Genomic DNA, 13,377 nt, shown 5'->3' with positions numbered 1-13,377 from the left:
GACAAGATGTCATATCCTGTATCACCCCGGCATATGCCTTATCTTCCCAACGGGAGCCTTGACACACTCAGTTACAATGGCACCAAGTCCCAGCTTGCCTTTCACCATGGTGAAAAGCCTACTCCATATTAAACCGCATATGACACTGTCCAAGCTTAGAGTCCTGCGGAATTCCTTTAGGGAGGTGCCTGTGTTTCACTGCCGTTGTCTGAACCTGTTAGTATGCTTTTTGGTTGCTGAGTTATTTTTGCAGCTGGTGTGCATGGCATGAGGTTGGCATTACCAAGGTCATATTAGGCTCTGCCTCTTCCTTTAACTGTATGCTCTGGATCATACCATGGTATTGCCCATGACACATTAAGATCTTGTTAACAGGCTTGCAGGCTACACAGAGTTTGGCTGTTACTCAATGACCTCTGTTGTCTGTGACTCCCCTTGCAACAAGGCTACTACCCTGGAGGTAGCACTGTGTCTTTACGTTTTCTCTGACTTTTGATCCAGGCTGATATTCCTCTGGTGGGGGGAGTTCTGTCTGTAGAGCCATGGCACACCGTGTGATAGAGAAGATACTGGTTAGAAAGGGGACATCTTGATGTGACTCTAGGTCTTCTCAGGACAGCCCTCCCCCACAATTCCTGGAGCTCTGTCTCAGAATAAGAGTCTCACATCTGTGGATAAATTCATTTTGTCCCTGTAGAAACAGGCACGTGGGAAACCCAGTGTCTGCTTGAATACTCCAAGAGGCAGAGTGCTTACCACTTCACTAAGCTCAGACTCTCAGTTTTAATTGCTAAGATAAAACACATCCTGCTCAGCTTGGTTCCACTATTGAGCTCCATGAAATAAATCTATTTTCCTTCTTCAAATATTTGAGAGGGAGCTTCTCCCCCATCAAGCCTTCTCTGTGGCAACTTAAAGTTCCCCACTTAATTTTTTTCCTATCTTTTCTCATGTGTGTTTACATGTGTGTGGGCACACATGTGTATGGGTATACAGACATGTGGGTGGGTGTGTGTACACCACCAGAGGTTGAGGTTGGGAATTGTTCTAGATCTCTCTGCTCTTCCATCATATTCAATGAGGCAGGGTCTCTCAATCAAACCCAGAGCTCACTGATATGGCAGTCTTACTAGCCAAATTGCTGTGGAGAATCCCTGTCTCTGCTTTCCAGGGCTGGAATTACAGACGAAACGCCACTCTCACCCAGCGTTTACATGGGTCCTTGGGGAATCAGACCTCTGGTCTTCACATCTGCACAGCAAGCGTTTAACCACGGAGCCATCTTCCCAGCCCCTCCCCCTCTTCATTTAAATGTGCATTTAGTACATACCTTATGTCTTTAAATGCATGAACCAAGGACTGGGTCTGTATCTATCAGTATCTACTGACCTCTTAGCACTTCCTGCAGTTGTTCTTATGTGCCTACTCTCAAGGGGATGGCAATTCTTCTGGTGCCCTGGGTCAGTGTGTCAGAGTAAATGGCGGCTGGATGTTGGATATGGAGGGAGATGTGAGGCTCAGCTGGGCCTGCTAAGGATCTACAGTGTTGGTAGGTTGCTGGAGCAGAATAGAGGATTCCTGGTTATGTTGGCCATCCCCAGAGCCTGTAGAAATGGTACGAGGAAGATAGCTTCAGGGGCTGTACTGTTTCATGGGGAAGCTTGTAAAGGCATCATAGATAACCCACAGGCACAGGGCTGGACCAACTGAAGCAACACTGTAACAAAGCTGTGGCCATCCCCACTCCAGAAACAGCAAGATGTCTTTTCGTTAAAAAATTCTATGTGCACATGTGCTTTGCCTTCATCTATGCATATGAATTGTGTGCAAGCCTGGTGTCTGCAGAGACCAGAAGAGGGCGCCACATTCCCTGGAGCTGGAGTTACATAGGGTTATAGATAGGCTGCCATGTAGATTTTAGGAATGGAGCCTGGGTCCGCTACAAGAACAAGCATCCATAGCCTCTGAGCTGTGTCTACACTCACAGTGCGCCGTCTTTTTTTTCTACATAAAATTAATCACTGGAGGCTGGAGAGTTGGCTCAATTGGTAAAGGGTCCTGTAGGATTGAGGACCCAAGATCAGATTTCTAGCAAGCACATAAACAGCTGGGCATGTACATCTGTAACTATAGCCCTGGCTTGGGAGGATGGGAGGATGGGAGGATGGGAGGATGAAGAAACGGGTAGGTCCCTGGAAGCTCATAGTTAACCACCCTAGTTAAGTTGGTGAGTACAAGTTCAGTGAGAGACCTTGCCTCAAAAAAAAAAAAAAAATCTGAAGAGGGATGGTGCAAGATACTCTGCACTGACCTCTGGCTTCTGCATGCAGCTGAACACATATGCACATGTACACACCTGCATCCACCCAGCCTACCTCCCCTCAAAAGACAGAGAAAATCTATTACTGTCTGGACCTGACTTCTGGCCATAGGCCATTGCATCCCCTGCCTCTGTTGTGTATTGGTCTAGTGTGAAGTGGTGGCTGCCCCCTTCAGGGTGGGGGTCCTGCCCACTCTCCCAGGTCCCCATTTACCTTGTCTATGACCTCTATGAGTCTGCTCTTGGAGTGGGGTGTCTGGATATGTAACTTTGCCGCTAAACCTTTCCTAAAGCCCCACCCTCCCTCAGCCCACTGGCCGCCGGGGAAAGGCTTCTGTTGAACAGCGTTTTCCTTTCTCATTTCATGCTGTAATGGGGATTCATTGCCAGTTTTAAATCCATAATTTGCCATGAAAGCCTCATCTCAGGCCTGGGCTGAGGTCAGAGCAGAGCAGCGATGAGCTATTTTTAGCCCTTAGAGGGCTCCCTGTCCAACTCAGTCTTTCTAGACTCACCCTGGGCTGGCTCAGAGTCCCAGGGCTGACACCAGGATGCCAGGACAGAAAAGGGATAGCTCATTCATGTGTGACATGGTATTCCTGCTCCACTCCTATCTGCGGTGACTCTTTCTCTGCATTTCATTTGTCACTGGGGGAGAAATCAATACAGAAGCAGACTCAAGCTGATGAACTGGTTTTCTATCTGCCCCTTTTCTTCTCTGGGGATGACAAAGGGTAAGAGTTAATACCTTTGTCACCTCACAAGAGCCAGTCCATTTTCCAACAAGGTCTGACTGCTTTGATCAACATTTGCACTCTTCTACCAGGCAGACACAGATGATGTAGGTGCACTCTTATTCCCTGTGTGCAGGGATGCATGTGAACCCGTGTGTGTATATCGGGGATGTATATGTACCCGTGTGTTATGTATATTCAGAGGCCAAGGTGTCTATGTGTATGGTTATGGGGGCATGAGCAGGAGCCCTTTCAAATGGCCAGTAGTCTGGATAACCTGAACAAGAAATCTAGCAGGGTATCAGGACAGAGGTAGCTCTCTTATTTGTTCTTTATCAAGCTTGCCTAGAAATTAGAAGCAAGCAATGCCAGAGGAACTAGCCCCACAACAGGTAGGATGGACCAGGGTCTTCTGCAGGCAGTTGATCCCTGAAGGTTGCACAGGGAAGCCATTGAGCTACCGGTCTTACACCGAATACAGTCACCAGTGGATTTGGTCTTGACTTTTGCAGACCTCTATAGTGTGTGTTACATTTGCTGAGTAGGTGAGTGTGCTCTTCATGGCACAGGGTCATGCTTGACTAAAACTGCGGAAGGACATATTATCCTTGCTCTCAGAAGCCAGGGAAGAGGGACTCAGGGAATAATATCCTTTGTGTGGACCTCCAAATCATGAGTGGTTATGGGAAAGTTACAGGCAAACTGTGGGGTGGGTTTCCACTTCACCTTTTCAAGCTCCTGGTTTTAACAGGGAGAAGGTAGCCAGAGCTGTTAAAACACCATGGTGCTGTATCTCAGGCTGGGCAGTGGCAGGGCTAGGGGTAGCCATGTGTGATTTTGAGTCTCAGGCTGGATCTCCTGTTCTATGTGGAGTTGCCACTGTTCTGGGTATGGTGACATCACACTTTAGGGGCATGCCTTGGTGGGCCTCAGTTCCCTGGAGATGGAGGTGGAGACACCGAGGTGGATGGATGGAAAGTATTAAGACTGTAGAGTCTCAGGGCAGGAGACTGAGTGCCCTTGTGTGTGCAGCAGATCCTAAGAAGCTCCTGCTTTCCCATGTTCTGGTTTGAAAGCCTCAAAAGCTGAGGGGAAGTCCATTTGGGATGTCACCTCCAGCTTTAAATAGCCAGGCTCTGGACAGGCCACGTCAGGCTTCGAGGCCACTTGGTAAGTACTGGCTTCTCAGCTTTTGAAGAGTATCTGGTCTACCTCTGCTGTCCATCCTGTGTGTGAGCAGGGAATGGAAACTTCATGTTTGCCTCAACCCTGATGGCTCCCTAGGCCTCCTGGAGCCATGGGAGTGGCTTAGTTCTCTGATACCTTTTTCAGTTCTCTCCATGGTAGGTGGCCCTAGCTCGGGAGGGTGCCCCATGTCCAGAGGCTGAAATGACGACTATCACAGAGCAACCCAACCCTGCAGGTCAGTACCGTGTAAGCCAGGAATGCCCTTATCTCTCGTGGCCCCATTGACTGTGGTATAGATACTCAGGATGGCACAGAACCCAACTGTAGGTCCCAGAGATCACTACCTTGAACTCCCAAGCCTGAGACTTTGAATTTACAAGAGAGGAGCTTCAGTCAGTCACTTTGGCAACTCCACAGCTTTTAGTCCTGTTCACTTTGTCACCTGAGGGGGGCAGGTAAGGAGAGTCACACCAGAAAAGAAGGGGGTTGGTAATGGCTAAAAGGGAGTGAGTGGAGGGGGGTACTGGTAGTGGTCTGGACCACCACCGGGAGGGCACAGTAGGAGAGGGAAGAACCTGGTGTCCAGTGGAGTGTAAAGGAAACGGTACACATTACTGAGGCTGCCTCCCGTATGGAACTTGGGAAGATAAGGATTTTTTTGGTGTGATTTTTTTTCTCACTCTCCTCTCCTCCCATCTCTGGCTTGTTTGCCGCACCTATTCAGGAGTGATTGAGGGTAATGAATGTGGCAGGAAACAGGCACACAGCCCAAATGAGATACAGCACCTAAGACCAGGCCGCAGCCCAGGCTAAACAGACTTAATAAGGAGATAAAGAATCAATTCCGCTTGTCTTCCCTGCATGTGCCTGGGAGGGACCTCCGGGAATCCGGCTTCCTGCCTGCTGTTTCTGTGAACAAGCTTCTCTAGGCCCGAAGCTGGTGCTCTGGGAAGGAGGGTGATTGGTGGTGATTCTGGGCAGTGAACGGTAATAGCAGGGATAGAACTGGAGAGTATAATAACAGCCGTCTGCTTTCATGTCTTGCAGTGGATCAGGCACTATTTTGAGACATGCTTGCATATGCTGTTTCATTAAGTCATCCTTGTCACCATGAAGGCACAATGGTTACGTCTCCTACTTCATATGCAGGCACAGGGGAGCTCAGTAACTTGATCAAGGTTATACAACTGGTAAAGGAATGCAGCCAGGTTCTAAGTGCAGAAAACCTGGCTTCCAGAGTCTGGGCTCCAAACCATGAGAGGCTACAGTGTCTCTCCAAATATTATCCAATGTACCACAACATGTCATACCACACCACGCCATGCCACACCACACCATACCACGCCATGCCACGCCATACTACCCACCAGAACATTAGGTACCACAACATCACACTATACACCCAAACACCACATAACACCATGCCATTCGACTATGCCACATAGCACCACACCATTTGATACTACACCATACAAAAACCACATACCGTCACACTACACACGACCATCAACAGAGGGCAACACCATTCAACACCATATCACATAACATACTACCACCCCACAAAACACCACATCATACAATACCAACATGACACAGTATCATGCCACACAACACCATAACATACAATGCGACCCCACAAACACAATATCATACCATACCATACCATACCATACCATACCATACCATACCATACCATACCATACCATACCATACCATATAATACTGTCTGTGTTGCAGGACATCACACCATACAACAATATAACACCATATCACATAATATTACTCAGCATCACACCATACAACACCATATCAGACAATACCATGCCACACTAACTTTCATTTGAGCTTGGACTACTCTCTGCTCACACTATTCTTCCTCTAGCTATCCCCAAGTCCTGTTGCTGCGATTGTCGTAATGAACATTCGCTGGGCACCCAGTGTGTATTTCCAGGCTGGGTATGAAGGCTGCTAGATGCTCCTGTCAGGTTCCATGTTAGAAGCAGACAGGAAAATATCACTCTCAATATAACATGTTGTTGCCATGGAGCAGACAGACGGCAGAAGGAACACAAAGGACAATAGTCAGGCTGTGGAATCTTCAGGAATGATCTTCCTAGGAGAGGTGATGTGAGTGTATCTTGTCAGATGGGCAGTATTTAGCCAAGGGAAGATGCAGAATAAATTGTAGGAAGGGCTGGAGGCAGGCCCCGAAGCACCATGAACAAAGCAGGTGTTTGGGGCTAAGGGGTAATGGATAATACTGGGGAGAAGGAAGATGGCACACTTCAGGGACCTTCAGGGCCATGACGGGGATTCTGGGTTCTGTAGTACAGAGACAACTTCTCCCCACTTCTCTAAAACGTTTCAACTCTCCCTACATACATATCATTTTATGTCAAGTAGCTCAGGGTGGGTTTATCCCAACCAGTACCTAGATTCAGAAGCATCTAGAAGCCAGACTTCTTCTGCATCACATCATCTCTTACATCCGTGATTGGAAGTGCTCATGTTAGTCACAGCATCTCTCTAGCCTTCTATTGCTTTGGAACCGAGAGCTCGTGTTGGCTAATCTTCATTGTCAGCTCGACTAGACTTAGAATCATTTAGGAGTCGAACCTCTGGGCATGTGTGTGAGAGTGTTTCCAGACAGAGTTAATGGAGGAGGAAAGACCTAGCCTGAATGTAGGTGGCACCATCCAGTGGGATGGTGGACCAGACAATAAAAGGAATAAAATGTAAAAGGGACCTGAGTATCTGTATTCATCCCTCTCTTTGCTTTTGATCTCTACTGGTATGAAGAAATCTAGCCGGTGACACTTACCCCTTGGACTAAACGGGTCCCATCTGCCATGCTTTATCCCCTTAAGCTCTAGGCTAAAACAAATCCTCTCTGAGTCAGGTTGCTTCTGTCTGTCATTCTGTCACAACAACAAGAGAAGTAACTAAATTCAGAATGGCTGCCTGTTCTGTGGGAGACCAAGGTAAGGAGCGTATCAGTTTGCGCTCTCTGTGTCTGGACCTTGACGTCATTGTGAAAGATTGCCCTCTTTATTTCCACTGACTTAGTCTCCATCTTGATGTATTCATGTTTGGTTAGAAAACATGACTTCTAATTGGGAGCCTCGAGGATAGCAGAGTCAATATTAGACTGGACCAGGAGGAAGAGGACACGGGAGAATGGCCCCGGCAAAGCCCTTTTAATAACAAGCTGACATTCAACCTCCTTTTCTCACTGTGGTCCTCCTTCTTCAGCTTTACTCTTTCTTTTGCATGGCATGTATTACCTGGGAACATTATGGTGACAAAGTTTACTTGTTGAATCTGATTGTCATTTGTCAGTTGCCTTGTACCGGGCTAAATGTAAGCTTTGCCAGGCCAAAGATGGCTTCATCTTCTACTTACTGAAGAATCTTGAATAACAAGACATGAGAAGCATTCAGGACACATTTTATGATCGAACCCATAGCCTCCATTCCTCTTTGGTGGAAGTCTTGGCTACCTGAGTCTTCTGGCATTTGGAAAGATCAAGTGTAATGACCTTGTAGTCAAGTGCAGGCCTGACCCTGACATTCCTGCACATGGTAAGAGTGTAGGTTCTGCTGTATATACATTGGTATACTGATTTAAAATGGATGAAGTGACACACAGTTTTTCTTGTTAGATGGGCACTCTCTTTCCTCATCGAGGGTTCCTCCTCCACAGGGGTCCTACTGTTCCGTTGCTCTACACGGTGTATGTCTGGGTCTTGTGATGTCCATTTAAGGCATCTGTTCTCAACCTCATGCTGTGACCCTTCAATACAGTAAATTATTTTCATTGATACTTAAATGTAATTTTGCTACTGTTACGAATCATAATGTAAATATCCGAAATGCAAGATATCTGACATATGACCCCTGTGAAAGGGTCACTTGACCCCCACAAAGGGGTCATGACTCATAGGTTGAGAACTGCTGATCTAAGCCGAGCGCTGCAGTGATGGGTAAAGTTGTGTGAAAGCTGGGTGCCTAGGGAGGCCTGGCCCAAGGTCTGATGGGGTTTTCTGAGGCCCTGTTTCCTAGCTTCAAGGTGGCCTGCTGTCTAAAGCATCACAGCTGCCTTCTCGGCCTCAGGCACCACTCAGATCTTGGCTCCAGTGGGGAATGGCCCATTTTCTTAAAATAGTCGGTGCAGCATACTGGACTCCTCTGACTGGAAATAAGGCCTTCTGGGAGCTGAATAATTCTTAGACACCATTTGTTTAGTCATCACCTCATATTTCACAGGGCCAAGAAACTGGGACCCAGAGAGGTTGAGTAAGTGTTAGGGTCACACAGCTGACTTTAAGTCTGAGGTTCTTTCCTGGATAGCAAGACTTCCTGAGTTGATGTGTGTCTGAAAAGATCTCGGTGCTGACATAGGCTGAGTCAAGGGTAGCCCCTTGGCAGCTGTCTGGATTGCTGGAGGCAACTCAAGCCAACTATAACCAGGGTTACAGCTTACTTGTCTGGGTGCTTGGTTTCATAGGTACAATTCACTCCCCCATCTTCCCTTCATTCTGTGGCTCCTTTCCCCTCTGCCTCCCAGGGAATCGAAAGCTCTGCTCAGAGTCAGTTCTTGCCTGATTACATCTGAGTGCAGCAAACACAAGGCTAATTAAAGTGTCTGTGACTCTAGGCTTGGCTGCTGGGCTGGTCCCCATCCCCTCCCCGAGCTAGGCAGGCTTGGAGAGCTGGCCCCCTGGCTTCTTTGAGCACACTGTCTGCCGGCAGATGCATGTTTTAACAGCGCACATCTGCTGGCTATATAATCTCCCGTATTTGGCCTCCTCACTTGGCGCTTTGATGGAAGACCTCCGGGGGACTCCCCGTGTTCCAGCCAGAGTGTTTGCTTTGCGATTTTGCCGGGAATACCATCTGATGCTGCCCTCACATCTTCTGCAGGTTCTAATCAAGCTCTTACTTTATTTAATTAAAAATATATCTCAGGCAAATACAGAGTAAATTAGGAAGCTCTCCTATTCCTGGAACACAGGGAAAGCTTCTCTCCTTAGGGAACCGGCCCAGACACTTTTCCTGGGCTGAGATGTCAGAGCGTAGGAAGTAGGGGGTCTTGGTTGGTGGGGAAGGAAAGCAGCTTTAACAGCCATAAGAGTTCTTAACAACCATTGTATATATTTTATCCTCAGACCAGGAACCCTTTCCAGTGGCAAGGTTGGCTACCAGTTAGGGGTGGTAGGGGAGTGGAGCCCTGCAGGACCAGGAGCCTAGAGAGGATCTGCAAGACTTGGAGAGACCCTCAGATGCCCCAGGGTGGGGAAGTGGGAACTCTTCACCTGCAGAAATAGCTGAGGTCCTGAATGTGAAGCCTGGCAGCATCCTCCGCCACCCCCTGCCCCAATCCAGTTTGCTTGGGAGGATGGCTGACGTGGGAGATGCCACCCAGAGCTTCCTTTCTATCTACAGGAATTCTCTGGGTACCCTGATGGGCCCTTACCATGCTGTCTCCCAACTGACCTCTAGGCTTGAACAAATATCTCAACCACGAAAACCCAGCTCTGTGCCCTGGGACAGTGGCATGCCAAGGCTTTGATAGGCACACAGAGAAGAATGAATATCTTTTAGAGGTGACCCCAAAACAAATTTGGGTCTGTTCAGATCCTGAGGCTCTATTCTGAGAAGGCTGGCTTTGAACCAGGAGGACAGATGACCTTCTGCTGGCATTTGGGACCAGAAGCTAGGGCAAAGAGCGTTGGTCTGGAGCTAGGAAACGTGGAATTGATTTTAAATGTTAATTAAGCTGTGTGACCGCCTGTGCATGCATTTGCCTCTCTGAGTCCTCTCAAAAGTTTATCAGTAAAGCACATGCAAAAATACATGGAGTTTCAACCCAGTGTAATCTGTTGATTAACTGAGATAGTAGGGATTGAGAAGGCTTAAGTGGCCAGGCTTGGCTGGTGGGTCTTCTGTATCTCGAGGTAACGTTCTGTTTTAGCTCCTGCATGGCATCAGAGGAATGGATCGTGCTTAGGTCTTCTCTTTCCAGCAGTTTCTGGCAGCTTCATGGAGGGTGTGAGGGAGCAGAGGAAGGTTTTCTGAAGACAGGGGCTGAGTAGTCTCTGAAGACGAATATCCTACAGCTACCCATAGCAGATCTGTTCTGCCAGTTTATAGTCAATGGCCAAACCAGGAAACATACCCAGTCTTCCCCATCTCCTCTCTCAGCCTTACAACGGATGGCAGCCCTTTCTCAACTTAGCTTCGTCTCAAGGGGGAAAAGAAAATGGCTACTTCTCTCTGTAATGTCCTTGTCTCTCCCATAAAACATGCCTTGCCTGGCCCCATCTCCCAACCCGTCTGCTCCGCAAAGGGCTTTCCCACCCCTTTCCTGCCAGGCAGAGCTGGCTCCCAGCTTGGAGGTGGTGAGCTTCTGAAGCCTCCCCTCTCAGCCTTAGCGCAGACGGAGCTGCTAAATGGTCCTCTGTGGCCTGTCTGCCATTGCACTAAGAATCACGCACCCCTTGTGTTTAGCTGTGTAGATCTGAAGATAACCCGACACGCTCTTAAATATTTCATCTCAGAGCATGAGCTGCATCCCAGCTGCCGACTCTGTCATCAGAGCTCCACAGCAGCTGCCAGGAGGCAGCCAAGGCCAGGCTGGGGCTTCTCTCTCTTGCCTGCCCAGGCCCTATCCACACAGACTTGGCAGAGATGCAACCCAAGGGGGGTCAGGGAGGTGGAACACAGAGCTCCAGCAGGGAGACCCTGGGCTAGGCCTTCTGCTTTTCTGAGCCTCAGTTTCGCACCTGGAGTAACAATCCCTGACCCAGTCTGGACAAGCTCAGAGAGCTGCTGGGAGTGGCTTTGCTAGAATGATTATCACTTATGTGAAAGAACTGTTTCCCTATAACCCTTTTCTCTGCAAAATATGGCCAGAAGAAGGAGGTGACAGCGCTGGACTCTTAACCAAAATAGGGAAGCTTAAGGCATCATTGAACAAGTCCTCACCTCACCAGATCTTCTGGCAGGTCTACCTAGGGGACTAGGGACCTCTTCAGGAAGGTTGTCCCAGGGACATTTGACAACAAAACAAAACAAAGCAAAACAAAAACCAGGACCGAAAATTGTAAGAATAAGGAAATGAAGTGAAATCTCACTGGAATGACCCGAGAACCAGGACTCCAAGGGGACTGGGGTAGAAAGCCTCTGGGACAAGGATCTTTGGTTATCCTGATGCACACTGAAGTCATGGAGGACCAAACTTGAGGCTCATTCTTAGGAGGGGGTCAGGACATATAGAGATTTTTCTGGCCCTTTTGGAGCTCTGGAAGAAAGGTCTTTTAGATTCTGTCACATTCTTTTCCTGGCACTTTTCCTGCTACAACAGACCTGGCCTCATTTACACTGCAGAGAATCTAGGACCCTCATCTAATCCCCAAGGTGCAGCCAAATGCATGGGGTAGGACAAGAATAGGCTGGTGTCGATATGTTTTCCTAAGGTGAGGGAACTTTACCTTCCCCCTTTGGATGGGAAGAGAGAGAAGAGGGCAAAAGTAGGTGGAGTCAGATAGAATGGCATCCAAAGGAGAGCCTCCCATCACTATCTTGTAGAAGGACCCTCCAGTAGTTGAACCCTTGGTGTTTCCCTGAGTCCTTATGCCATCCCTGCATGCTTGTGTGTAGGTGACCTACCTAGGACTGTGAGGCGTGCTGGGCGGGACCGGATGGCAGCCTGGATGGCCTGGCACTCATACACGGCATCATCCTGCAGCTCCGCCCTCAGGATCTTCAGGTGATGCTCTCCTGAGAGGTGGTTCCCCACCACCAGGTACTGGGGGTAACCTGGGGAGAAAGCAGACAGCTGTGAGAGATCAAAACAGTCCTGCTGCTAATTTCCGGTGAGTGGGGGGAACATTTGGAGATATTATGACTCCTTAGATAGAATGGCTTCAAAAAAATCACTCTTGCAGAAGGATATATACATCTAGTGAACAGTGACCAGGCAGAGGTCTTCCTGTTTGATTTCTTTCCTTCTGCCAAAGGCAAATCTTTCTGGAAAGTTGGCTATGGGGTCTGATGCCTTGCCTGGGCAGAGCTGACCTCAGGTGGCCTTCTGATGACTAAATACACTGGAAACTTTATTTCTATAGTAATACTTTATTTCCTAAGTAAAATTTTATTTCTATAGTAATAGCTACTTCTGGGTAGCTTCCTTCCTGGCTCCTTCCCTAACTCACAAAGCCATTCGTTCCCAACAAACTCAAGCTTTTGTTTCTATATTTTTTTTTAAAAAAATTTTCTTTTTTTTTTTTTTTACTTGCTTGTTTGTTCCTTTATATGTGGGTGTGTGAACACATATATGCCACCCAAGTGGAGGTCAGAGGACTTCTTGTGGGAGTCAGTCAGTTCTCTATCATGTTGGTCCCAAGGATTGTACTTGGGTCATTAGGGATAGCAGTGGGCACCTCTACCTGCTGAGCCACCTCATTGGCTCCCTAAGGTGCTATCAGAACAACAGGCTTCAGGCCATTTTATTGAGCCTTTTACTTTATGGATGTCTCCCACAATTCCTCCTGTTTACCTGTCTATTGCTAATTTATTTCCTGGGCTAAAATGATTGGGCCTTCCTAGTTCAGGGAGAGCTGGGGTGGCAGGGTGAGTACTGGTGCCGAAGAGGCAGTGGGAGCCGACTGGCCCTTGCTCAGACCTTTGATCTCAGTGAAACCCAGCATAAAAGGAAGAATTTCCCAGTGTGTGTGTGTGTGTGTGTGTGTGTGTGTGTGTGTGTGTGTATGGGTGGTTCTAAGTTCTAAGGAGAATGGGAGAAGTGAGCATTAGAGACAAAGCACAGGATATGCTGAGCAGGAAGGCATGGCTGTGGGGTATTGGCTCTGGGAAGATGCCATCCATATTCAGTAGTGTTTGCTAATATGAAGCAGAGGCGGGAGTGGGACAAGGAGGGAAGTAAGGAGAGATGGAGAGAAGGGAGGGAGAGAGTCGGAGACTCACAAATAAAAGATAAAGGAAGAAAAAATGGGAGGAAAATGAATGAGGGATGTATTTACTTGGACGGAGTCAAGAGTGACTTCAAGAGAGAAGCTCTGTCCCAGGAATCTAAGAGTACAGGACATCTAGGAAAGCTGGGTACCACGCACCA

The 13,377-nt window shown here is 48.0% G+C and overlaps 1 protein-coding gene across 4 annotated transcripts in view; it reads right to left on the bottom strand.

The window, feature by feature from the left end:
• The window catches only part of Kirrel3 (kirre like nephrin family adhesion molecule 3), a 555,026-nt gene that overhangs the window by 80,142 nt on the left and 461,507 nt on the right, over positions 1-13,377 (bottom strand). For all 4 annotated transcript variants that reach the window (XM_028776178.1, XM_028776179.1, XM_028776175.1 and 1 more), the window contains one exon: positions 11,913-12,062. In XM_028776178.1, coding sequence (XP_028632011.1) covers positions 11,913-12,062 — 150 coding nt within the window. The remainder of the gene's footprint in view (positions 1-11,912; positions 12,063-13,377) is intronic.

This window comes from Grammomys surdaster, unplaced genomic scaffold, assembly GCF_004785775.1.
Source record: "Grammomys surdaster isolate TR1022 unplaced genomic scaffold, NIH_TR_1.0 266, whole genome shotgun sequence".
NCBI classification, from domain to species: domain Eukaryota; kingdom Metazoa; phylum Chordata; class Mammalia; order Rodentia; family Muridae; genus Grammomys; species Grammomys surdaster.
Note: the sequence above shows the minus strand (reverse complement) of the source record. Positions and strands in the feature narration are given on the sequence as shown.